Raw genomic sequence first — 27,932 nt, 5'->3', positions numbered from 1 at the left:
TCTCCAACTTTAACAATGTGTCAAAGATTATCACATTTAACAGAGTTTAATAAAATGTTTTGTACCATTGGTGAGCTTTAAAACTATTTCTTTTGGCAGAGCATAGATTGTGTTTTAAGTCATTCTCAAATTATGGTGAAGAATTTTAGCACCTGTATCGACTGAAAAGTGATAAACATTTTCCACTATGTATAAATTAAATAACTGAAGCGTTAAATGAGAATGACAGTATATTTAATGTTATGTTTTATTGAAGAGCAAAACTGATACATTTCCAACTAAGATTCTGATCTACTGCTCTTTCACTGAAAGAATATTAAAAAAAATCAGAAACCTCCATCAATACAATCATATCATTCTTTAAAACTACTGACTGAAAATCAAAAAAAGGCACACACACACAAAAAAACAACACTAGTTATATCATGGCATTATATCATAAATCATTAAAACCCACTGAAACCCTATTTAGGAATAAATGGAATAAATCCAAATAGGGAAATGATTATTAGTTCATAAGAAAATATGGCCGCATGTATTTCTTCAGTAACGTAAAGTGCAGGAATATCAGAATAAGGCAGTGATATGATAGAAGTAATATTACTTAGTACTCCAACAAAAATGTCCTTGAGAATGAATGAGTAGGCTACATCTCTGAAAAATATATTTTTTGGTAATATTTTGCATAAAGAAAATGAATTGTATTTATGGAAATTTAAACTTAATTTATAATAAATTGTAAAACCTAATTGTAATAAAAATAACAAATAAACGTGTTTGATGGTCAGAAAATTGTAAAATATTGATTCTGTGGTGAAATATGGCCTGGGCATTTTAAATTATGTGAAACATTCAGTTTCAGGACTCTTGATAATTTGTGGAAATCTATATCAACAAACTCACTGTCCTGATATGATGGATTGTTCTTGCAGTAAATGAATATATTAACAGATGCTTTTCACAACAAAAGCTTGTGATCGCCACAAGCAAAACTGAAAACTAAAAAATATATCCAAGATCTGAGCTAATTTTTACAAATCAACTAACAATATACTCTAAATCACAAGTGACATGTGAAGACTTCTTTGAAAGAAAGTGCAATTTTTTTCTGAATTCCAGATGCACACATGTATATTATGTGTGATTTTCATATAATCGCACAGATTTAATTCTGTGTTCAGTTTATGCAAGCATCCGTCCTTCCACACGTGATGTTGTGTGTGGATCAGCGCAGCTGTTCAGTGACTGGTGTTCACTATCTGTCCATCCAAGAGGGGGAGCTGTTCTCTCCAGAAGGTGAACTGGCTGAAGGTGTCACTGCAGGGGAAATCACAAGAACCTCTGCGCTTCAGGAGCGGGAAAACATGATCCACCACCTCACCTAGACGCACGTACCTGCACAGGTAAAGCACAGCTGACACACTCATTCATATCAAGTGTTTACGAACACACAATCAGTAGCAGTGGTAACTGCAAGAGTAACTAACTTAAAGTAGCAACACAACAGACTTGACTACATTTATCAGTAGCATGACGACAGTTCAGCTCTTTTCTAAACAATATAATCTTTTCAGGAATGCTAGTGGTTCAGTGAATGCTACTTATGATATAAAGCATAAGAACAGACTAGATAGATAGATAGATGTTAGGCTGTGTTTACACTTGTAGTATGGCACTTCCAAATATAGCTCTTGAGCGTACCGCCATCTCTCCGTGCGCCCAGAACATGTTTTTAGCGTACCAGTACTTTCATTTGGACATCTGCTTTAATAAAGGTGTTAATCCTTTGCCTGCGCTGCCGATTTTCAGAGCGCCCTTCACACAATGCACGCTTCCTAATTCTTCCTAGTTCGGAGCGGGTTCGCGAATCATTTGAGTCAGTTTGGGGATCGCAAATATATCGCTGTATATAAAACCCCTTCAATATAGTTGTTGTTACCTCAGGGGATGAGGGGAGTCATCAAAAAAAAAAAAAAACAGAAAATATATATATATATTTTGGCTATAATAGAGTACTGGCACCTCTTTTGGGCCACCTAAAGCACTGGAACTTACTAAACATCAAAATCATGTGTGTGCATTCTGGGATAAATGCATTCGCTGTATGTATGGTCATATGGTGGTATTTTTATTTAACAAATTTTATTTACAAAGAAAATGCACCAGAGTTTGATCTAATAGAACCAAATCTGTCAAATGTAAACAGGCTCCTAGTGAGAATTTTATTCTGGAAACTTCATTTAAATGAACCATTTAAAAAACCGTGCCCCTGATTCATTTCCTGTCTTCAGATTTTCTGGCAATGCAATTTGTGCTAGATTCTCTTTATTTACAATCAGACAGAAATCAGAATTGGATTAGTATTTCTCCAAAATAAAAGTTTGAGGGTTTAAAATGTTAAAAGGAATTAAAATGAAGAATCATTAGTACTATAACTTAATGCTATAATTTTCAAATATTATTTTTTTTCTTTTATATTTTAAGTATTATATTTATGTCTTCATTTTTATAGTTATAGTATATACTAATGATAATAATTTCAAAATAAACTAAATATTTTGAAAATAAAAACAAAGAAGAATAGAAAAAACAAACATGTTTTCTTGCATGTCATACAAATATCACAAGAGAACCGTGAATTTGTGATTCAGTGTCATTAAATTATTTAAACATTAGCTTATATCTCAGGGTATTTCAAGTAAATATTTTATTTCTAAGGGGTTTGACTGAAAAATAAACATTTTGAGAGCCCCAATGCTTAGTATATAGTATATATTAAAAGCTTACTAACAAAATTAACAGCTAACAATTTTAATTCTTCTTTTTTTCAGAAAGGTAGCTTGTGTGTAGTTGAACTAGACATTATGAGTAGCTTGTAGCTGGACAAACTACAGTTTCAGAGGCGCTTCCCCAACACTGGTCACTCAGTAGTTCATACTCACGATGAGATGTTGGTCTTTGCATGTTCCTGGATCAGTTCTCCTTTAGGATTGACAGTGAAGATTCTGTTTAAGGGAACACCAACTTCCTTATAGGAAAACACATCCTACAGACGCAACAAACAGGGTGATTACAAAGCTACACATCGCACAGATCACCTCCAGGCATCTTTATTAGGCCAATATTCTACAGCATTTCTTGCAATCTCATCGTCTCTCTGGGTTCACTCACAGTGTTTCTGTTCCCAAACGCTGCGTAGAAGGGTTCAGTGTTTGGGAAGAACAGATTCTTAATGTCTGTCAAACACGCCACCTTAAACTTCTCCGGCCTCTTCTCGATTACCTCCCTGAAAAACAGAAAGAGATGGCGTGTATCTACTTGTTTTACTATATTTACACTTTATAACGTCAGTCAAAGTTGTTATGCATTAAATCCTTTATTTGGGTCCAAATACTAGGGTAACTTTAGAGTTTTTAACATAAAGAATAAAATCAATTCTGTATATCCATGCAGAACATATCTATAGAATCTCAAAAATAAATCATGTAACTCAAATTCTTTTAAATCAGTTTGTGCTATTTTATTTTGAATTGATTACATGAAAATGGAATCTGGGTTAATATAAAATCAATAGAAGGCCACAAGATGCCTTCAGATAAGTAGTGCTGTCAAACGATTAATGGCATCCAAAATAAAAAATGTATTTACATAATTTATTTGTGTGTACTGTGTATATTTATTATGTGTATATATAAATAAAAAACACATGCATTTAAATATTTAAGTAAAATGTTATGTTTAATTGATTAATCATTTGACTGCACTAATAGTTAATTAAATCTGTGTGTGTGAGTGCGCACTGCAAGTAGTAAATAAACATTTTACAAGAAACTACTATTTCAGTCTTCCTGCTTGAAAAATTCACATTTAATTCAATGTGTCACTTGATATTTTCTTGTGATTATTTGTGAAATTTATTTGTAATTTATTTAGTATCAAAGAAAATCCTACAGCTACAATCCTTTTTTTTCTCAGCGTGTTTGTGTGAGAGTAATCACCTGTGCAGTGCTGATAGCAGGCTGCTGGGACTCAGTAAAACGGGTCCCTGGGGTAACATGGTTCCTCTCTCATTTACCCAGTGCAGGTAACCCCGCGTCATGTCAGCCATACCGATCGCCCTCGCCGAGCAATACAGAAACTTATAACCATTCCTATGAAACATACACAGGTGCATTTCACTCCTCATCCTACTGACCTATCAGAGAATCAGAGAAAGCGTGTGTGGCCTCTTACTGGCTGATGCTGTGATACAGACTTGCGATGCCCTGATGGGTCCAGTCTTTACCCAGCGTGGGCAGAATGTGCCCCAGCTTATCTGACCTGTGAAAGAAGATCAACAACGTTAAACGAAAAGATAAATTATTGCTTAAGGTTACGATTATGTTTGCGATGATGTACCTGGTGATTGTGCCGTCGATGTCTGATATAATGATTTTATCATCCCAGTTCCACAGGTAGATGATTCCCTCACAGCGACACGTGCCCTGATACTGAGTCGTCACACTAAACACCACATCATTAGGACCGTCCTTTAGCTGCAGACTGACCTACAGCAGACAAACAATCAGAGACACTTCTCTCACAGGTAGTTTTGGAAACTGAATCATTCTAGTGAACTGGTGGACTACAAGCATCTTTTGCAGCTATATACACTGCCATTCAAAATTCTCTAATGTTTACCAAAGTTGCATTTATTTGATCAAAAATACAGTAATATTCAGAAATATTATTACCATTTCAAATAACTATTTTCTATTTGAATATATTTTAAAAAGTAATTTATTCCTGTGATGCAATGCTGAATTTTCAGCATCATTACTCCAGTCTTCAGTGTCACATAATCCTTCAGAAATCATTCTAATATACTGAATATTTGCTGTTCAAGAAACTATCTTAGTACTATCTTACTGTGACTGTTGAAAACAGTTGTGCTGCTTAGTATTTTTGTACACACAAATTCAGGATTGATGAATATAAAATTCAAAAGACCAGAATTTATTTAAAATAGAAATCTTTAGTAATATTATAAATGTCTTTACTGTCACCAGTGCTTTAAGTGGCCCAAAAGAGGTGCCGGTACTCTATTATAGCCAAAAAAAAAAAAAATTCTGTTTTTTTTTTTTTGATGACTCCCCTCATCCCCTGAGGTAACAACAACTATATTGAAGGGTTTTATATACAGCAGTCAACAAGCGACCTTAATTATAAATCCTTTTATTAGTTTGTGGATTTGCTTGAGCTAGAAAGAACTACTGAACATAAATAAAATGTGCAAAAGGATTTTGAAAAAATACTGTTAGAAAGCGCTACTGCATTCAAACTGACTCAAATGATTTGCGAACCCGCTCCTAACTCCCGAACTGATTTAAATGATTCGCGATCCCCAAACTGACTCACATGATTCGCGAACCCGCTACGAACTCCCGAACTGATTCAAATGATTCGCGATCCCGCTCCGAACTCCCGAACTGATTCAAATGATTCGCGATCCCCAAACTGACTCAAATGATTCGCGAACCCGCTCCAAACTCCCGAACTGACTCAAATGATTCGCGATCCCGCTCCGAACTCCCAAACTGACTCAAATGATTCGCGAACCCGCTCCGAACTGCCGAACTGGTTCAAATGATTCACGCTCCATACTCCGAACTAGGAAGAATTAGGAAGCGTGCATTGTGAAGGCCGTTCTGAAAAGCAGCAGCACAGGCAAATGATTAAAACCTCTATTAAGGCAGATGTCCAAATGAACGTACCGGTACGCTAAAAGCAAGTTCTGGGCACTCGGAGAGGTGGGCTGTACGCTCAAGAGCTATATTTGGAAGTGCCGGTATTTTTACAGTCTATGGTACCAGTGCGTACCGGCCCACTTAAAGCGCTGACTGTCACTTCTGATTTTGACTTTAATGCATCCTTGCCTCTTCTCGTATGTATTTTTGTACAATCTGAATCATTCTAGTGAGCTGGTTCATTTGAATGAGTCACTGATTCAAGTTCTGTATGGGATTCCAGAGCATTTGTTTTATAATTAAATATTTAGCTAAATATTACTTTTTGGTGTTTTAATTAAATTAGGTTTTACTAGTATGCAGTCTGGCATCAAACCTGTTCCAGGTTTATCTAATAAATTTAAATTAAGATTGTAAATGTTTCTTAATTAAATTCAATATTCTTACCAGTTGTTCTGAAGAGAGGCGAAGTGTTTTCTGATAGGACACGCCCCCTCCTGCAGGGGCGGGGTCTGTGTGAACAGGGACAGGGCTTTGTTTTGCAGTTAAGTCTTCATCGCTGGAGGAGGATTCGTCTTTCCGCCTGTAAACACATTTTTGATCAGGCATATGAATGATTACAGACTGCAATAATTCAGATGATATTATTCTGTCAGATATGAACCTGTTCTTGATGGTCTCATCTCCTGCAGGACATGATGAACCGCCTGAGACTAAATCCTGCAAACACAAAGAACTCACACTTAAGGACTTCACATAAAGTCACAAACCCTTGAAATAAAGCCCTTGGTGATGAGGTGTACATGTTTGAGTACCGGTTTAGAGCTGTTTGTTCTTCCTCGCCATGAAAACCACCATCTTCCTTGATTTCTGGGCATTTTCTCCTTCATAAGTCTCTCTATGGTGGCCTGTGAGGGACATGCGCACAGGCGTAATGCTCAACAACTGAAAAACTCTCAGACACCGAAGCCACTAAGAATCAAACAAATGCTGGGCTCTCATGCAGGGAAAAGGATTGATAGAAACTAGTGCAACGAACTGAAGAAGTAAAGAAACGAGGTACGTGACAGAAGACAAACTCCAGCATAGAACACACATGACTGAGCCTTGCAAACTAAAACACACACACACACACACACACAGGGAGGTGATACACAGGACAAGAAAACACATGGGAAAACTTTATCCCAGAGTCATCTTACATATGTGAAGATGTCAAACTACAAACGTCTTGTGTTTGTTTGCCAAGGTTACATTTATTTGATCAAAAACACAATATGAACAGTAAAATTATGAAATACTACAGTTTGTGTTTCCTATTTGAATATATTTTAAAGTGTAATTTATTCCTGTAATCAAAGTTGAATTTTCAGCATCATTACTACAGTCTTCAGTGTCACATGATTTTTTAGAAATCATTCTAATATGCTGATTTAGTGCTCAAGAAACATTTATTATTATTATCAATGTTGAGAACAGTTGTGCTACTTCATATATTTGAGTAAACCTTGAATTTTTTTTTTAGATTATTCGATGAATAGAAAGTTAAAACAAAAGAGCATTTATTTGTAAATAGAAATCTTTTGTAACATTATTATAAATATCTTTACTGTGACTTTTGATCATTTTAAAGGGATACTCCACCGTGTTTTCATATTAAACTATGTTTTTCCCTTACCTAAGACGAGTTGATACATACCTCTCTCGTCTCAGTGCGGTGACACTTTGAAAGCACTTAGCTTAGTCCATTCATTCAATATGGGCCAAGCAGAGAAGCTACCAAACACCTCCACGTTTTCCCTATTTAAATACAGTTACTCGCGTAGTGTAACTCGACCTAGGACGGTAACACAAAACAAAACGTTGCGCTTTTCTAAGCGTGTAAAATGGATAACTATATTGTATGGCGGAATACCATGGCAAGTGCTTGTAAGCACTTCGTCTTGGCGCAGTAATATCTTCACTCGTGAAAAATCCTCTCACCGTCCCACGCTCCCTCTAGTGAAGATATTACTGCGCCAGTTTTGTATAGTTAAATATGAAAACACGGTGGAGTATCCCTTTAATGCATCTTACCAAAATAAAAGTATTTGCTTTAAAAAAAAGAAATCTTACCGACCCCCAAAATGTGAGTGATTCGAATCAGTGAAATAAAATGAAAATGAAAGCACTGATGTGTAAGTGTGTGTGTGTGTGTGTACCTTAGACAATGGTTTCTGGAAGGCTTGCATAGCCAACATAATAGGAGCAGCGGTGCTCCAGTTATAATACCTGCACAGATAAAAGGAAACAAATATAGCAGCTGTTATTTTAGTCCAAGACAAATGAGATGAGAATCGATAACCGTAACATGAACTCACTTAGAGCCGATCTTCACCACCAGATTAGGGTCATCAATGATGGATGGATTATCAGCAAACTGCTGAAATGACACAGATTTCTGATGGAAATGTTCTGAATGATAAATAGAGGGACAGTAAATCAATAATGATGCATAAACAGTGAATGTAACAGACACAAATGCTTAACGAATGCATTTCAAGCATGTAGTCTTGTACATAATTAATGAGCAGAGCTGATTGGGTCTGTGCACCTTTAGTGATCTCCCTCTCTTCTGTTAGTCCTCCACACAGAGAGATGGCCATAGAGGGAATGTCTTCACTGTCCACCCCGCTGTCGGCTCCCGAGCTACACATGGACTGAGGAGACACAGTCTCACAGCGGACGCTTTTCTCATCACAACACTCTGAACCACTGAGAAAACACAAAATATCCTCTTTAAATGTTGCTGATCTAAGCCATTCTAGGATGTTCAACCCTATAAAGCCTGCTGTATCATATTCGATATGCAAACTTCTAAGCCCTCTAAATGATCAATGTGATCAAAACTTTACTGCCTTCTGTTATCTGATTGATAGTTTATACTTTTTAGCAAGTAAACATCCCGCTTAAGGTCATGGTACACATTTTTGCTCTAAATTCTTTACTGATGTACGAATAACTCTTATATATTTAGCAATATTTCAAAATATTCACTTATTGGACTGAAGCAAAATCTTACTGATTTACATTACATACTATAAAAATGTAATCTTAATATTTGATCATGTAAGTATCAGCAACTGCACCAAGCAAATTTTTCCTCAGTGGTGCTCAGAATATAGCCTAATTTATTTAATTTACTCCTCAAGTATGAGCTTCATATTCTTACGATATCATACTATGTAATCCATGAAAGCTTGATGTATCAAATATGATATTTCTACAAATATTTTGTCAGAAGGTTCAAGATACTCAAATAAACATTCCTCAAAAGCCTGATATATAAAATTTGATAACTGCATTTTACTATGATTTTTCTAAAAAATGATTTATGTATATTCAAGTTAACCTAAGTTGCTTCAGTAAGAGTTCGTCTTGAAATTCAATTCAATTTTCAATTCAAGTTTATTTGCATAGCGCTTTTTACAATACAAATCGATACAAAATCAAAGAGGACCTAGGACAGATCCTCATGGCACACCATATTTTACTGATAATAAATTAGATGACTCCCAATTTAAATAAACAAAATGGTAGCGATTGGACAGGTAGGATCTAAACCATCTTAGAGCCTGCCCTTGAATACATGTATAGTTTTGTAATCGATCTATGAGTATGTCATGATTTATGGCGTCGAATGCAGCACTAAGATCAATTAAAACTAGAAGCACTAAGATCAATTAAAACTAGAAGCACTAAGATCAATTAAAACTAGAAATGAGATGCAGCCTTGATCTGATGCAAGAAGCAAGTCATTTGTAATTTTAACAAATGCAGTTTCTGTGCTATGGTGGGGCCTGAAACCTGACTGAAATTCTTCATACAGACCAAATATTAATGTTGATCTTAGATTTACCTCATAAAATAATTCAATTCTGAAAATGAGATTTTTCATACTATTATTTCCTTGTTCATGCTTTACAGAGTTAGGGCAGCTTTAAAGAGAGGTGACATTATGATAACACACCTTTTAGGGAAGTAAAGTGCCGCCACTTCTGGCTCCAGATCTTTTATATCATCCAAGTACACGCCATCAGAACCCAGATGGTGGCTTTTCTTATCTGCAAGAGAACACATACATCACTATGAATTACATAATGCACAAAAACAAGCTGAATTTTTAACCCAAAAAACAATGCACAATAACCTTTTCTTTTAGAAGGGGAATCAGTCTTGTTTTGTGGGCGGGGTCCAGCCTTTGCTCCGCCCTCCTCAACCTCTGACATCACCCAAGCCGCTGGTGTCACATCCTGCTCTTTGGCTCTGTTTGATTGGCCATCAGAATCTAATGTCCGGTTTCTGTGGTGGCCACGGGTGGCCATCTCAGGGATGACTCTGAAATGTGTGTTGTCAGAGACCGGGATTGACAGTGGACACGCAGGCATGACATCTGGTTTCGTTGACAGAAACGATGGCTGTAAATACATAATTTTGTTATGGAGTAAGTATGAGTTTAATATATGAGGGGTATTTCGAATCACATGGATGTTATAGTTGCTGTTAGATGGATTAATGTGTCAGTGAGTTGTTTTTTAGGATAACTCTGACCGTGGCAGCTTGCGGTAACTCCCCCCAGGACCACAACATTGCCGAATCCTCCAGCTGATCTTTACTAAGAAGCTCAGAGTCACTTTTAGGTGTGCACGGACGAGACACATTAGGACTGGAGAGAAAAAACAGGTTCCTTTATTGCACAAACTAGATATTTATATGGAAAACTCATTAATACTGTGCTAATAAAGATAAAAAAAATTTCAGGGAGAGCACTGACAGAAATTTTTTGGCAATATTTTAGCAGAAAAAGTGTTGAATAGTGGTGCGTGTGAGCAAGTCTGTGTATTTGTACACCACCTGTGAACAGGACTCCACTCTCCATCTGAACGAGCATGAATTGTGTTTTGTGTGTTTTCAGTGGATGAACCTCCATTCATCAGGTCTCTACACACATAGATACATAAGAAGATACCTATGTTGAGCAATATAGTTCAAAAATGTTTTTAAAAGAAGTCTTTTGTGCTCACCTAGGCTGCATTTATTTGATCAAAATACAATTTTAAATAACTGTTTTCTATATGAATATATTTTAAAATGTAATTTATGTGATCAAAGCTGAATTTTTAAGCATCATAACTCCAGTCGTCAGTGTCACATGATCTTTCAGAAATAATATTAGAGTCATTTATGACAAAACACTATCAGCTATTTTGATATGTATGTATTTTCTCTGAAATGGCTTAAACAGATCAGCTGACCTGTTCTGATCGGGCTCGTCGCTGTCATTGATGTCGATGTTGAACAGTTCTTCCTCTGAGAACTCCACACTCTTCTCCACCTTCACATCCTCCACTCTGCACTTCCTTCTCCTCTTCCTCCTCTTCTTCATCGCTGCATTCTCGCGGCTGGAGCCCATCAGTAGCCCCCCGTCAGACGGAATGGGAGAAGTGGCCAGGTAAGATGGAATCACTTCCTGTAAGGAATCACAAAGGGAAAGTCAAAAAAGAAAAGTGAACATGAGACTTACAGTTTGTGCTGTAAACGCAGTGTGCTATCATCAGACATTAGTACGACGTTTGTTTAGGCTCTACATGAGGTCAGGTAATTTTATTGAGTAAATATAAAATGTGGTGTAGTAAGCTGCAGTGTTAAATTACAACAAAACTGAGGAAAATAAGACTGGGAATAAAAAGAGGATGTTCATTCACTCAACTGATCTTAGAACCACAAAGTCTGATTCTTATAAACAAAACATCATCTTTCTTTCTTTTCTTTTCTCAAAGAATGTCAGATTCACAGAGGCCTCAATTTACTTCCTGTATTCCTTTCAATATGATCCCATTCAGAAAACGAATCTGTTTAAGTATACTATTCTGTTCCAAAATGCTGTTCTATGTTCTAAAATCACTGTGCTGTTCTAGAATATGGCACTGTTCTTTTTAGAATTTAAGAGCTTAGAATACTTTGAAAACATTCTAAATTCTAAAAGTATTACATTGTGTTCCAGAATCACTGCTCTGATCTGAAAACTGGATCAGGATCACAGCAGGATCAGAGTAGGCTTTGAGCATTTGAAAATACTTCAGACTTCCATGCAGCTTTACATTTATGTAATCGAGATCTGTTATGTTTAGATCCTTTACAGTTCAAATATCTTTGCGCTATGTCAATTCACAGGTCAGAGGTCACCAAACTTGAGCTTGCGTTCTCTGGTCTCCAGTGCTTAATATGAATAGAAGTGAATGGAGCACATGTTTAGTGTGACCAAACTTTTGGAAAGGAAACTAGCATGAATATTGGTCATAATATGAGGGATTGCATGTTCTGCACCTGATCGGCTTCTGTCTCCTTGACAAAGAAAGCTTCTCCGTTCTCGCCCAGTTTCATGTGCAAATCCACAGGTTCCCCATTGATCTCAATGTCTACCTGATCGACAGAGAGAGAGAGAGAGAGAAGAGAAGTCAATACATTCTAGATCAACCAGATGTCATAGAGAGCTCAGAAGTCATATCAGAAGTGTATCACTCACCACTTTCTCTCGTGATCTCAGGACACCCATTTTTCCGAAGCGTACGTGAAATGGAGAGCAGATTAGAGCTCCATCTGGCTGCCGGACAACAATGACATCTATGCAGCCGGACAGAGTGGCAGGATTCAGACCTCTGTAGAGCTCCTTCACCTGCACAAACACCTGCCCCGCCAGCTGACCCACGTAATTCATGGTCTGAGTCTAAATGGAGAACAGATGAGAGACGTCATTTATGGAGTATGGTCAGTATGAACTCTATGGAACATTTTTGGAGTAATTTAGCAGTCCATCACTTGCTCACCAATGTGAATGGGTGCCGTCAGAATGACACTTGTATTTTGGCAATGGTTTGAACTTTTGACGTTTCTTAACGATGGATTTTTTCATTTCAAACACTCAGCTTTTCACTTTTTGAGACATTAACTGATGGACTGGAGCGGTGTGGATTGGTTGTGGATTACTGTGATGTTTTCATCAGCTGTTTGGACTCTCATTCTGACGGCACCCATTCACTGCAGAGCATCCATTGGTAAGAAAATTATGTAATGCTAAATTTCTCCAAATCTTTTCCTATGAAGAAACAAACTCATCTATGTGCATCTCGGATGGCCTGAGGGTGAGGAAATTGTCATTTTGGGGTGATCTATTGCTTTCAGAGAGAACAGCATATCATAGAAACTAGAAAGTGAATGTTTTTGACAAGAAAAAGCACACAACCAACCAAAACGTCCTAGCAGCCACATCCTAGCAACAAAACTCTAAAAGGCACTCGCTACACTTCAGCTTTGTGGTTGCAACTTTTGTATGGGCATCACTTACAATTCCTACAGAAAATCTCGCTATTTTTTCAATTACATTTGGTAAATTTGCCAATAGTGGTGCAGAAATTACACACTTTGCTTTGAAATAATCGAGTATATTTAGCATTGTATAATGAAGGACATTAAATTCTAATTCATAACAAAGGCAAATTAATTATTGATTTTCTGTCATAATCTCTAGTGAAGGTCATGACAGTATATCAGACTACAAGCAGGAATTCTGTCACGTAACTTCTACACTTGATCAAACAGACATGATGCTTTTATCAAATACTGTCTGGGCAATATGAAACATTCAGTCCTCAGCTGAAGGTTAATGATCTGACCATAACATACATGTTTATAGACTCTATTTAAGACCACCCGTCTGTCAAACACCTCAGGATCAGATTTCAGAATCTGTCCTGTACTTACATACACAATGTCAATGTGCTCATGTGATATTATCACTGCTGTACACCTCCTAGTGTCATATTCCTCCATAAGTTAATAATGTCAGCCCCAGACATGCTAACTGAGTTAAGAGAACAGATGAATCCAGAAATATCCAGAGAGGAGGGCTACGAAGCCATCGGTTTCTTATTGAAGCATTAAGCTTTAAGTGGAGTCAATGCAAAAATGACAGAGAAAGAGACAATCTGTCAGAATATATTTGAGTTATTTGTATTCAGTAATTAAAATGTAATCGTTAACAACATAAAATTATATTATAACTATATTATTTTAAAATTAGCATAATAATATTAAGCGTACATAATAATATAAAATTATAATATAATATGCATTAATTAATAATTATAATATATAATCTGATATATAAAAGTATAATTTATAATATTTTTTATTATTTATTTATATTAATGTCTTATTTAATATTAATAAATAAATTATAAAATGTTATATTGTAGCATACTAATTTTTTTTTCGACTCAGATATTAAATAATCTGATACTTAGAAAAAGACTAAAAGATTAAGGACAGATATGAACACTTATGATATGAACAGGACAAAATATCAGCTTTGAAAGTGACTCATCAACAGCTGTCATTATATGAGTTATGCAATCAGAATAAATACGAAAACATTTTTTACACATGTCATTTAAGAATATCAACAACACAATTTCATTTCACATCCCAAACCATCATCAATAGCTTGCTGTAGTGGTTTATACTAACGTTAGGTAGATGTATGTTCGTAAATAAAGTCTCTCTCACCTCTAGCTTCGCTCAGCTAATGGTGTTGAGGAGTGAAGGACAAACAGAAATATTCATACATTCATACTCTCGCTGTCATATTTTGCGTCTCGTCAGCGGACGATGTGACGTCACGTACACCAAAAAAAAAAAAACATCAAAGAAATTAGCCGCTCTTGCATGTACCCGCTGCTGAGTGAAAGCTGTGAATTGATTCTGTTGTCCAATCAGCGCACAGCTTTCATGACACATAGTTGCGGCTGTGAGACGACTGTGCTGACCAATCAGCGCGCAGTTCTCATCGTCCCGAGTGGCTCTAGTAAGGTGATCCTCTTGTCCAATCAGTGAGCCGCTTTCACTGACGTTCAGTGTCTGCTGTTTTTAACATTTTACATGTAGAAAGATTAAATGCATAGGCAAGTTGAAATACATTAATATTATAAGCTTCATAAAATGAAAAGTGATGGGAAACATAAGGGCAGTTAATAAAATGACTTTCAAATCAACAAAAAGACACTGATAATATAAACAATAAACCAAATAAATAAAAACCTACAATATTAAGTTTTTTTTTTTTGTCTTACATTTTAATTATGCAGTTAAATAAAATAAGAAAAAATACTGAATGAAAAAGTCATTGGAAAATAAGTAGGTTTTTGTTTATAAAATATTTTTATTTAGATTCTGAAATTTGAAATTGTTTGTTTAAAACTTTATTTCGGATATTAAGCTTAAGCATATTGTAAAAGATGATGAAGAAGTGATGGGAAAGTGATGGGCCAGATAAAAGGCTTTCAGACAACAAAAAGATGGATAATATTGGTAATGTAAAAAATAAACCTAATACATAAAAACAATAAAAATATATAATAAACCTAACTGATGGAGATAAATAGATAGCTAAGTGGATTAATGAAGAAGGTGTTTGTTTATTTATTTATTATCGGCTTTTAATTTGAAAGCAAACTGTATTTTCGTCGCCGGATGCGTGTCTTTTATTTCTCTTAGTCCGTTTCCGGCCGAGATCAAGAGCTTCGGTAAAGCGGGAACCGGCTGGTATGTGTCTCATGTGTTATCCCGTCTGTTTATTCAGAGCTGCTTATTATTTGATGTGTGGATATCCGACCCGATCATACTCGCGATAAACTAACGTTACCGTTGTATTATCATGTAGATTTTAATATTTTACTATGGTTTTTTTTAAAACCAAATAGCACAATACATGATTATGATAATAAAACGTTACCACAACTAACGTTTTCATGGCAATACCATCACTGGACCTTTACTTTTATTTACTCCGGTGTATTATTCAAAGACAGCGCTTGAAACCATCGATCAACTGATTATCCAGATTAATTATTAAACCAATAAATACTATTATTAACGTTACCAAGATTATGTATGGACACTGCCATTGAGAAGGTCAAATCATGGTAATATCATCTGATATCATCACCACAATCTGTGGGGACCTTAAATCCTGAGAATTGCATTTGTATATCGAGTTTATAAATTCCCTGTTATGTACAACTCGTAAATAACAGAGAAAACTGTTATTTCTGGGCATTTAATTTAATTGTATTAATTTAAAAATGTACTTTAAATATTGGAATAGCAGTAGTGTAACAATTAACTAAATATGAAATAATAGAAAAGACTTTTATCTATTATTGTAGAATAATATAAAAAAAATATAGAAATTAACAAACCAAATAATTTTTTCAAATCATGATTTTTATAAGCAAAATTTATATTTTCTTTAGCTCTAAAAATATTTCATTTACAGGAAATGACCCTATTGGTACAATCTCTATAAAATTATATTTAATAATCCTACTCATAAATAAATGTATGTATGTTTTCTCATTCGCTCTAATTTCGAATTTCATTAATTCTGATCAGACATTTTCGGGTGGATCTTGGACAAGCTGGTCAATGACCTGATGTTGGTCCTTAAAATTAATAAAGTAAATTAATTAATAATAACAGAACAATTCTGCAAATCAAAGTATTAAATTAAATAAAATTGAAATGATAGAAATCAGTAAACCATTATGTGACATGGCAATTAATTAGAAAAAATCATGGATATTTTTTTAAGCAGATATACGATATGTTTCTGTTTATATGTTTAGTTCTAAAATGTTTAATTGACTAGTAATTGCCCTGTTAGTACAACCTCTATTAAATTATATTATAAAATTCTATATTCAGTCATTATGAACAAATTCTTTTTTTTTTTTTTTTAACCTTATCTCACTCATTCTTATCTGTCCCGTTAATGATGCATAAATTAATATAAATTATTGCATAACTGATACAAAAAATCTTAAAAATAAATAATAGATAAATCATTAAATTTAACAAAAATTAATAATAGATAATTAATAAATCATTATGTGGCAATTGTTACATGGCAATTTTTGGCTTTTTTTTTTTGTCTTGATTGTACATGACTAGAATTTGCTCTGATAGTACAATCTCTATACATTTATAAGCAAAACATTTTCTTTCTCATTTGCTCTTTCATTTTCTTTTTCACCTAATTTCTCTCATTCTGATCAGGCACTTTCGGCGGACGATGGACGAGCTGGTCCATGACCTGGTGTCGGCTCTGGAGGAGAGTTCAGAACAAGCCCGTGGAGGGTTTGGAGACGGTGGAGATCATGCCCTGGCCGTCGGGTGCCTGCTGAAGCGCCAGGCCCGCAAGCGTCGTGGCCGTAAACGCCGATCTGATAACCCTCACCCGCCGTGGGACACCTGCCACCTGAGTGAAGGCTCTGAGTCCAGCGTAGAGGAGCAGAAAGACTACCGTTCATCCACGGCAGCAGGGGGCGCTAACACACGCGACAACAACAGTGACTCGGATGAACAGCTGGGTGCGAAGCGGCGTACACCACTCACTGCTGACTCCGGCAGGGGGAAGAGACCGCTGTGGCTGGACGACTTGAGCGGAGCGGATGTTTTGGGAACGCGCAGTTTGCGAAGGCGTCGGAAAGTCAAGCGCATGGCTGTGGACCCGCCACTAGATGTCGCCACCATGCTGGCTCCGCCTTCCAGAGCGACAACGGTGGGCGGCAGCAGGGAGACAGGGTTTAGTCCGGAGGCCAAAGGGAGTGACGCAAACAAAAACAGGGTGAAGAAAAGGAAGTTTATGGTGCAGAGACTCACACAGGACACGGCAGACGAAGGAGTGGTGGTGGAGAGCGAAGAGGCAGGACAAGCGACCAAAGAGAAGATGGATTTTGAGGAGCAGAAAGGCTCAGATGAGGAGATGAGTGACAGGTGGTTAGTGTTCTTCTCTCCTGTCTAGCCCCTCCTTCTCCCATTACTCTCTCCTTCAGAACAAGATATTTCAAAATGCAATAAAAATTCTGTTTTGTATTTAATAACTTTTTTATGGCGATGTTCTTTTCATGACAGTTGTTTTACACCCAACCTATTTATCTAATTACCGTAATGCACAAAATTGCATAATGCCAAAATAAAACACAAATAGCACAATGGCAAATTATTAATAACATTTATTTAAATGGTCATGTAATTTAAATTATATTATGGTCATGTTTTAATCCCTTAAATTATGCTGATTTTAATTAAAAAAACTAATATAAAAAATACTAAATTTTTCTATAATACTTGAAATGAGTGAAATATAACAATACTAATAATATTTTTAAAGTATTGTAATAAATGTAAATATAAATAAAAGTAATATTCTTGAAAATTAAAATCAGTACTACAGTAAAATATTAGTTACAATTTATTTTCATAATTTTTTACATTTATTTTTAGTATTTTAATTAATTAGAATCACCAATGAGAGATTTACAACAAAAAAAAAGTATTTAGATGCATTACAATGATAAAATTTTGAGGGAAAATGTGCTGAAGTGTTATGAAAAGAGTGATAATGTTAAAAGTCTTAATATTCCTAAAAGAAGAGCATTTTGTTTGTTCAAAAATGTTTGTTTTTTTCTTTTGTGACCTGGACATGTTTTGTGAAATTCCTTTTTAGCTCCCACTAATTCACTTTTATTTCACACTGAAGGCTTAAAACGCTGTGTAATGTGTGTTGTTACAGCGAGACGAGCAGCGTGAGTAACAGCAGTGATGGGGGTCTGTACACAAACGACGAGGGAAGACAAGGTGTGTGTACTCCTATATTTCAGTATCAGTATATATGATGTATGGAATGAGCAGCTGGTGTTTGAGAGTTGTGTGTGTGTTTCAGGTGACGATGAGCAGAGTGATTGGTTCTATGAGGGCGAGCCGGGCGGAGCTTGTGGAATCGCGGGTGTGGTGCCGTGGTGGGAGAGAGACTCTACTGAACTGGACCTCAATGACCCCGTGTTCAACAGCATCCTGACCGGAGCGTTCCCGTTAATGTCACAGGGAGCTCAAAGAGGTGAGCGTTCACACACGACCTCCACCAGAGGACAGAGCTCTACAAACCACTATGAAGGAAACAAAGACCACCATAAACCTTCATCTCACTCTCTAAAAAAAAAATTAAGTTTGATAGTTTAACATTTAGAAATTATGAAATTAAGACCGTATTATTAGTAATGTAATTTTACTTAATTTTTCAGAGTTTTTATTATTTTTCTTTAAAAAAAATGTTTACGATAATATTTTTTCTCATTTGGTTTCTATTTAGTAACATGCATATTTTTATTTATAATTATTATTATTATTATTATTATTAATTAAAAAAATATGTTACAGAATGATTCTTAAATAATCTAATATTTTTTTAACAGAAACTACAGTATACAGTACAGTATTTCTTATTTTTTAATTAGTAACTTTTATTTTTTATTATTCAACTATTAATGATTGTTATTATTATTATAAAATACAAATATAAACGTTACAAAATTTTCCTTTAATACTAAATTGTTCTGTTTTAGTGAAATATCACAATAGTAAATGTCTTATTTTGCTTTTAAGTAACTTTTATATTTTTTATATTTACTTCTATTATTACTACTACAAATAGTAATAATTATTATCATCATCATTATTATGAAATAGAAATATGAAAGTTACTTTAATGTTGATTTTTATATTTATTTTATAGTGAAATAGTATTGATTCTTATATTGCTTTTCTTAAGTAACATTTGTTTTTATTTAATTATTATAAAAATGTACTTATATAGAATAAGTAAATTTAAGTCTTTAATCCTTAATTGTTTATTTTACAGTGAAATATAATAATATTATAATATATTTATTTATATTTGTTATTCAGTAATACTGCTAATAATAATAATTATCATTATAGTGCTATTATCATGATTATTATTATTATTATTATTAATATTATTATTATTGCTGAATAAAAGTATAAAAGTTGGCACATTTTTCTTTTTTATTTACAGTGAAATGTTACAATAGTATCTCTTAATTTGTTCTTACTTGCTAAATTCTATATATTTATTTAGTAAAAATTTTAAAAATCACTTTGCATTCACAGTTTTTATTAGGAACAAAATTGAAATGCAATTTTTTTTTTCCTGGTAAAGGTCTCCATGTACTAAGGAGGTTTATTACACCTGGAGAAATGTATTCCTGTTCGTTTGGATCATGTGTGTTAATAGTTAGTGGATGGTTTTTGACAAACTCCTGTTTTTTCAGGGTTTCAAGTGCGGCTCGCGAGACAGGCCTGTCTTCAGCAATCACAGGTAGGAGCACTTTTCTAAAATATGAACTCATTGTTTTATATATATATGTTTATGTGATTTTTTTTTTTATAATTCTCTTTCCCAACAGGGAACCTCTCAAGGAATTTCTGATAGATTGCCCAGATTATCCCAGGATCCTCATGAGTAAGTCCTGATTGGTGCAGATCAACATAGCGATTGGCTCTGTGAGCAATAGTTTTACGTTTTTGATATCTGACTTATTCATTTGTTGTGAAGTATATGATTTTTTTTATGCATTCAATCTTTATATATATATATATATATATATATATATATATATATATATATATATATATATATATATATATATATATATATATATATATATATATAAATAATTATAAAAGTTTCAAATCTATAAAGTACTAAATTTGCTGTTTTATCTAAATAAAATAGATATCACCACATAACTTAACATCATGCTTATTTTGAGTTTGTTTGTCCTTGGCAGGTCGTGGTTCAGCTCTGGGACCAGAAGAGACCAAGTGAGATGCCTATGCTTTATTTATGGCGTGTTTCAGGCCTGTATGCGTGTATTAAATCATCACGTATGTGTCTAACATGTTTGTGTATGTGCAGTTGATTTGGGATGCTCGCAGCGACAGAAGCCACAGGAAAAGCTGCTCTTTAAAGACTGCCAGCAGGTAATAATATATAAGAATCAGATAAGAACATTTATGACATTCAGAACAGAAAGAACTAGTGCTGGGATAAACGATTATTTTTTAAACGATTAATCTAGCGATTATTTTTTCGATGCATCGATTAATCTAACGATTAATTTTTTCAGACCGATTCGATTTCGATTATCTCCCCAATAATTGACTACTAACAATTTATACATGTTGATTTACATATCTGAATGAAAAAAACATTAATTCCTTAACATTGCAATATATGTTTATTGCTCTTAAAATTACACAATAAAAGACTGACTAAGAATGCATTACTTTGCACTTGTATAGAGATAGCATTCAATAAAACCTTGAAGCCTTGAAAACACATGAAACAAGCTTACTGAACACATAGGGCCTAGCTTACTGAAAAAAAGTTCTTCTTTCAGATGGTCACCCAAAATACTTGTTTAGAGCAATTGAAAGAGTACAGTAACCAATGTAAACTTGAGGTCTTTAAGCTAATACAGAGAGTGCTTTTCCAAAAAATAAATAAATAATAATAAACAGTGGGAGCCAGCAGCCTGTCATGGAGAAAAAAAAAATCTCAGAATGCTCCACGTGAAACTTTGACGTTCCGCCCTTTTTCTATCGTGTCTAATGATTTTGGTTAATATGCACGAGGGGGAGAGAGAGAGAGAGAGCAAGACAGCGCTCATGTAGTTTGAAGACTGAGTGTGCGAGCGCGTGTGAAACTTTGGTGTTTCGCCCTTTTTCTATCGTGTTTAATGATTTTGATTAATATGCACAAGGGAGAGAGAGAGAGCAAGAAGCGCTCGTGTTGTTTGAAGACTGTGAGTGTGCGAGCAGCCGGCGCTCTCTCTCGTACTGTGTGTAATTGAAAAAAATACGTAATTTTAGCATATTTACCCAAGTAGTAACTATCCTGAACTCTTGCTTTCTCTCTGTAGACAAACAAGTGGTCATCTAGGCTCCTTGTGTACTGGAGATATAAAGAGACGACGGAAAGCTGCGCCTGTGGCAGCCCCATCATCCTCAGGTAACACACACTCATTTACCATCACAGCTGTTGGGTGATCTGAAATGTTTCTGGATAGTAAATGTAAATGATTCCCTCTTCATTCGAACTCAAACTCTTCATGGAAACATGTGACCCGTGTGTCATCAGGAAGAGGCAGAAGCTTGTTGGTGGTTATGTGATGAGATTGGCGACTGAGCGGGCAGATCAGTGTTGATCTCATTTCCTCATTAAAGAACATCATTTCCTGCCGTGATCTCTGTGACGCAGAACACACTGCTGCAGCCCTCAGGGGTCAGAGGTCACAGAGCTGAGATTACCAATTTCTCAGAAACTCTTTAGAGTTTGTGAGGAGCAGGAACTGTGACATGTAACATCAGGATTATTTGAAACACATCTGAGGAAAGCGCTCTCCACTTAAGTTATGAGATTTCCAATGCAACCAAGCCCAGAAACACTGATTTAAATGCTAACACTTTAAAGTACGGTTAAATTGTGAAAAAATGGATAACGTTTTGGTTACACCTTATTTTACAGTGTTCATTATGTATTTACATAAATGGTTGTTGTGCCATTCTGGTTAACTACATAATGCTTTGTGTTGTTATTTTAAAGATAATGAAAATTACAAATAGGTCTTGTTATTGGTCTAGGTGTTAATTATTGTAACATGTTATATATGTAACATAAACACTGTAAAATCAACTGTCACCCCCCTGAAAAAAAATTAGTGTGGAAACAAAGTATACTCAGAAATTAATAGTAAATTTCACAAATATTTATAAAGAATCAGCAAGGAACACATTTCATTTATTGTGAAACTGTGTTTGTGTGTGTATAATTTACTCCAATAAACTTCTAAAAATCATTCCAGGGCATTTTAGTTGTTAAATATGTTTGTTCTTAACATATTAACACATGTTAATTTAAACAGCCTGAAATGCTAAAATTTAAACATTAACATTAACCAAGATTAATAAGTCTTGTATTGTTAATTATGAGTGCTTTTTAGTTATTGCATTAACTTACATTAATGTATAGAACCTTATTGTAAAGTGTAACAGTTTGCATTAATTCAACAACAATATAAAGTAAAAAATGTTTTGAATTAACAAAAAAAAAAAAAGAAGTAAAGCTTCCACTATGGAAAACAATATATTTAAGATGTAGATGTGCGAAATTGTAATAGAAAGTCACATTACAAAAAAAGAGTTTAAAGATCTTATGTAAGGACTCTTTCAACACATTAAGTGCATTAGAGATCAGTGAGCTTTACCGTTTAATGCAGATGATCTCTCTCTCTCTCAGGTGTGGTGGGTGAGGGCGCTGCTCCTCTCCCGGAGTCAAACTTGGGGAACCGTATGCTGCAGAGTATGGGTTGGACCCCGGGGTCGGGCCTGGGCCCTGACGGCAGAGGCATCACGGAGCCCGTTCGTGCGTCTCAGAGGCCAAAGGGAGCCGGACTGGGCTTCAACTGAGCTCGAGCTGAGAACAGAGAGAGGAACTTGCGCAAAGACGGTGCCCTGGGCCCTTTCTCTCTGTTAACCACAGCCAGCCAGCAGAGGACAGCACTGAGGTGACATAGATATGGGGAAAGATGATGGACAGAATGAAACGAAATGGGACACCTGGACTGGCCCAGATGAGGACTGACTGTAGAGCTGCCTCACTGCCCACATACACACACACACACACCGATTCACTTCAACACAACCATTAAAGCAAACAAACTAACTTGCATAAAAAAAAAAACATTCACCAAAAATTTATCATTACAGTCAAGAATTTCCCTTTTGTAATTATTTATTTTTTCTGACTGTACAATAAGAATTTCATGGGAAAATATTTAACTTCAAGATTCATAGGGGAAAAAATAATTAATTATATTTTGCATAACGAAACTGAAGCCTGTTTGTAAGACCATTAAGATTTTATGACATCATTTTCATGTTAATTAAGCACACTTCCCTCAACATTCGTGTTACTGTAATGCAAAACTTTCGATTTTTGTTACAAAGAGAATAAATTCTATTCAGTACAATAGTGGCCATCTTTATTTTTTCACATTGCAACAACAGTAATTAAAAAAAAATAAATGCACTTAATTATAAAAAAAAAATTATACAAAAAACAGGCTTTATTTTCTTTATGCAAAATATGATTTATTTTATTATTTTGATGTAGATTTTTCACTCAGTAATTCAACACACTGCAGAAATATTTCGGTGAGCCTGTTGGTGGTTATCAGTGATGTTAATTACAATCCAACACTCAGTGAATACCAGCAGAAATTAGCTAAATATTTGTAGTAGTATTCTCATTTTTTTCAAAATAATTAGAAAATATTTTCACCTCAAAAAACAATGTGTTTAAAGCAGATTAGATCAGTCCAAATGATCATCTGTCTCGTGTATTTCTTTTTTTATACTTGTATATCTTATGTCGCTGATAATATTTTAGTCTTTTTTTTTTTTGGTAATTGGAATTTTAATTTTTCAATTAACTTAAACATTTTTTTTTAGTTTCTGGATCCTGTTTTTTGACGTTTGTGCAAATATCATGCACTAATACGGATTGTCAATACCTGAGCCAATCACACACTCATCAATAACTGCATGTATGAAATGCTGAAAAGATGTAGACTGGAGCAAGCGACCGCTGCTCTTTTATGTGAGTCTACTCACGCGTGTTTTAATGATGAAATATGAGGGTTTGGGGTCCATTCTGTGTATTTCCAGCATGCATGATTCGAAATTCAATGAAATGCACGTGTATCTCAGAGTTTGAGTAATGAATAGGATTAATTGACTGAATTGGCTTAGCTGAGATTGAATTAACTGTTCAAGGCGGCGACACACTTACTTCTGACGACTGTCATTTCTGGTTGTCACGAGGTGAAGATTACGCCATTGTTGGGTAAACGCTTGAATCCTAGATGATTGGAGATGCTATTATCTCGGCAGAACGTTTAGGAATCCGGTCGATGAGACAGGAAGAGTCTTTGAGCCGAATGTGACATCACTTCCTATCTGGTGTTTGAGCAGAGCTGTACTTCCCTTTCAGGAACACATTGTATTTTACCATGTTTGCACTCAGAATGAACAGTTTTCAAGTGGTTATTGACATGAATGTGGAGCATGTCAGGTTTGTCTCTTCCTGCGATTTGAACAACATGCCAAACTCACAAACATGCCACATTTGTTTACTTCTGTTTTTTTGTCGTTCTTGCCATTTTACATATTAGTAACGGGGATGATCTGGTCTCGACTTGTGTCTTCTGAAGTCAAAGTGATGTCTTGTTCATATACTGTAGATCAGTATTAAAGCGTTCTCTGCACAAGGCTCAATCTTTGAATTTTTCCCATGATCCTCCATCAGATTACATTACATAGCACAGTTCTTATAGTTGACTAAAAACATACCGTGAACTGAAATATTTTTTTTTATTTCAGCTAGTTACCAGGGAAACATCTCTCATTTTTCATTTAGTTTAACTTGATGTACTAAAATAACTAAAGTTAAAATAAAATGAATAAAACAATATAGACAAATAAAACAGGCAAAACACCATATAAGTTACTAATACTAAAGTGGCAACAGAAAATATAAGAATTATATGCATAAGATTATATGCATAATTATAAGTCTTCGTTCCATTGTTAGTTAGTTCCCTCCAAAATTCCTGTCATTATTTTAATAGAAAGAGCAGCTCAGACAGTCTGTTAAAAATGTCTTCGTTGTCAGTCCTGTGGGTTGGAGAAAACTCAATTATCATGTTGATTGTTTTCTGGTAATTATTTCATATTCCGTGTGTGTTTGTTGTGATGACGGATCAATACTCATATACTCTCATCAGTCCGGCTGATCTCCAGAGTAATTATAACTGTGCAATCTAGCAGAAAATGATACCAGCAGACTCGACGGCTTTCTGTTCTGCTTAACAGCTGAGATTTATTCAAAGCATCCAGAGTCGGTGTGAACAACGGAATCCTGATCAGTTCTGAAATAGAATGCAGTCAGTGCTACATCTTGAAAAATAATAGAAAAAAAAACTTAGAACATAGAAGTGGCATAATTTACTGCAGAAAGTGTCCAAAAGACCAAAACCCTTCATGGGTGTCCATTTTTTTAATTTATTAATAGTTTTGTATAGTATTGTATACACTTAATAATTTGAACTGTTGAATAGAAATGAGAATGACATGTTTAAAAATACCTGCTTTTATCTGATGTTAATTTTTAAGGTACAGTAGTTCTAATAGTTCCGTCTCAAAAAAAACATTATAGTTGTTATAAAAATCTTTTCCCTAATTTCATGTTCCCGGTCAAAAAGTTTCAGAAATTGCTCATAAATCTCTTACTATTACTATATTATAACCAAATCTTGGTTTGTCTTGACTTTTTGTCAACTTGTTTTCTATCAATAAGTACAGGTTTTATGGATCATATTGTAACATATTTTTACTCAAAAACTGAATTGCATAAACTGATCATCATTAAGGCTTATGATCAAAGAATTGAATCAATCACAACTCATTTTAAAAAAACACTCAATCCAGTATTTGGTAATAATGGAGCATAATAATATTTTTTGTAAGCCGGTCATTATCACAATAAAAAAACAAAACAAAGCAATATTAACTTTAATCCAGTGTGATAACATTGAATAGCATTTTCAGGAAAACGAAAGTCTTCTCCAGATCAAACTGTGACCAGAACTCAACACGAGGGTTAAACAGCCATGTCTACACCTGTCTCTGTCTCACAGACGTGCGTGAGACAAGCGAGATGAGAATGGTCACAGTCACAGGAAATCCAGCATGTAATCCTGCTCGGCTCATCACTTTGAGACCTGAGTTACGTAAGGCTCAGTTCACAGGTGATGGCTGTCATTGATACTCACATATCCACACAAATTCATTATAACAATTGTGGTAGAACAGGAATATGAGAGGACTGAATTGTGACCTAAAATACAGTACATTTACTAACCACATGATGACTGTCACACAAAACCAGAAAGCACTTCTTGATCTCTTGCATTGTAGTCTGATTTTATACAGAGTGAGTAAAGTCGGACGGGTGATTTCAAGTTGATCTTAAACCAGGTAAAAAGCTTTTGAAGAAGACCAAATCACAGGATTTGCCAGGTTAGTGGCATCGAATTTATGAAAGATACTCTGTTTAGTTTGAGGCACTTCTTCATAGCAGTTAGTAGCAGAATTGTATCTTATTCAGAATCATACACATTTTCTACTAATTATATGTAAGTAAAGCTTTATTTACACTTCTTTTGTTCTCACAAACACGCAGCTTTTCGGTTCACAAGATATTAACTGATGGACTGGAGTGGTGTGGGTTGCTTGTGGATTATTGTGATGTTTTTATCAGCTGTTCGGACGCTCATTCTGACGGCACCCATTCAGATCCATTGGTGATGCAATGCTAAATTTCTCCAAATCTGTTCCAATGAAGAAACAGACTCATCTACACCGTTGATGGCCTGAAGGTGAGTCGATTTTCAGCAAAAACATATTTTTGGGTGAACTGTTCCTTTAAGACGCATGATTTGGATACCTAACCGATGTTGCTCTAAATAAACTGTTGTGCTCTAATGCAACATATATTCAATATAAAATGATTTAAAAGACACCAGCAGTGAGATATTTGCTCTTTGTGAAATATTTCACCCGATGTTATGAACTGATATGTGTAATGCAGCGGTCAGACCTGTCTGTCTGATCTGGGTGTAGTTGAGATCAGGAGGGATGAGGAGGATGTTTAATGAGGAGCGTTTCCTGCTGTGAAGACTGCAGTGACAATGATGATGGTGAGAGAGTTGCAGGATCGAGCAAATGCCAGACTTAGACACTGAAAGCGTTGAGATCTCCCTTTGTTTTTCAGCTCAGTATATGTTTGCTCTTGGCACATGAGTGCACAGAGGCTTTTCTGGCTAATACCACTGAAAACACTGTCTGTTTACCTCCTGCATAATGGAGGCTTTCTCATTTCAAACACAAAGTTGCACTTGATCTCACATAAACACCTTATTGTTTCTTGAAAGTTTGGTGAGCATTAATTGCATGTGCAGGAGATGATCAGAAATTTCTTGCTTTAAATGCAATTTTGAAGACAAGAATTGCAATAATGTTTATAGTGGAAATCTTTATGTACCCTTCATTACTGTGTGTTTACACTTTTATGGAAGTTATATCACAGTAGTGCCATGGTTTTAATGAAAGAGCAATGTAAGTACA

The 27,932-nt window shown here is 35.2% G+C and overlaps 2 protein-coding genes across 3 annotated transcripts; one reads left to right on the top strand and one right to left on the bottom strand.

Moving 5' to 3' along the window:
- Window positions 1–784: 784 nt before the first annotated feature.
- On the bottom strand, window positions 785–14,437 carry LOC113075062 (phosphatidate phosphatase LPIN1-like). The gene is made up of 20 exons (XM_026247778.1): window positions 14,331–14,437; window positions 12,292–12,492; window positions 12,093–12,188; window positions 11,021–11,235; window positions 10,620–10,706; window positions 10,317–10,431; window positions 9,916–10,183; window positions 9,736–9,829; window positions 8,320–8,480; window positions 8,087–8,180; window positions 7,928–7,997; window positions 6,542–6,634; window positions 6,391–6,446; window positions 6,174–6,309; window positions 4,399–4,547; window positions 4,234–4,320; window positions 3,999–4,151; window positions 3,172–3,286; window positions 2,943–3,046; window positions 785–1,395 (listed from the first exon to the last, which is right to left on the bottom strand). The coding sequence occupies exons 2-20, from the start codon at window positions 12,481–12,483 to the stop codon at window positions 1,239–1,241; spliced, it is 2,442 nt and encodes an 813-aa protein (XP_026103563.1). The 5' UTR covers window positions 12,484–12,492; window positions 14,331–14,437; the 3' UTR covers window positions 785–1,238.
- An 893-nt stretch (window positions 14,438–15,330) lies between these two features.
- On the top strand, window positions 15,331–25,017 carry LOC113075061 (G patch domain-containing protein 2-like). 2 transcript variants are annotated; one of them, XM_026247777.1, is made up of 10 exons: window positions 15,331–15,365; window positions 16,878–17,597; window positions 18,397–18,461; window positions 18,547–18,720; window positions 19,955–20,001; window positions 20,090–20,145; window positions 20,474–20,507; window positions 20,602–20,666; window positions 21,608–21,696; window positions 22,984–25,017. In XM_026247777.1, exons 2-10 carry the CDS (start codon window positions 16,894–16,896, stop codon window positions 23,151–23,153), a joined length of 1,404 nt encoding a protein of 467 aa, XP_026103562.1. In that variant the 5' UTR covers window positions 15,331–15,365; window positions 16,878–16,893; the 3' UTR covers window positions 23,154–25,017. The 2 variants fall into 2 exon arrangements, with proteins under 2 accessions (XP_026103562.1, XP_026103561.1); XM_026247776.1 differs by having other exon boundaries at window positions 16,878–17,600.
- The last annotated feature ends 2,915 nt before the right edge of the window (window positions 25,018–27,932 follow it).

This window comes from Carassius auratus, unplaced genomic scaffold (assembly GCF_003368295.1).
Source record: "Carassius auratus strain Wakin unplaced genomic scaffold, ASM336829v1 scaf_tig00016351, whole genome shotgun sequence".
Lineage (NCBI taxonomy): Eukaryota > Metazoa > Chordata > Actinopteri > Cypriniformes > Cyprinidae > Carassius > Carassius auratus.
Note: the sequence above shows the minus strand (reverse complement) of the source record. Positions and strands in the feature narration are given on the sequence as shown.

Coding starts and splice junctions, on each gene's coding strand:
- LOC113075062 (XM_026247778.1), bottom strand. CDS start 12,483: ATGAATTACGTGGGTCAGCTGGCGGGGCAGGTGTTTGTGCAGGTGAAG. Junction 10,184..10,316: donor AGTTACCGCAAGCTGCCACG/GTCAGAGTTATC, acceptor ATGTATTTACAG/CCATCGTTTCTGTCAACGAA. Junction 3,287..3,998: donor CTGCTATCAGCACTGCACAG/GTGATTACTCTC, acceptor TCTGTTTTTCAG/GGAGGTAATCGAGAAGAGGC.
- LOC113075061 (XM_026247776.1), top strand. CDS start 16,894: ATGGACGAGCTGGTCCATGACCTGGTGTCGGCTCTGGAGGAGAGTTCA. Junction 18,462..18,546: donor AAACGACGAGGGAAGACAAG/GTGTGTGTACTC, acceptor TGTGTGTTTCAG/GTGACGATGAGCAGAGTGAT. Junction 20,667..21,607: donor TCTTTAAAGACTGCCAGCAG/GTAATAATATAT, acceptor TTCTCTCTGTAG/ACAAACAAGTGGTCATCTAG.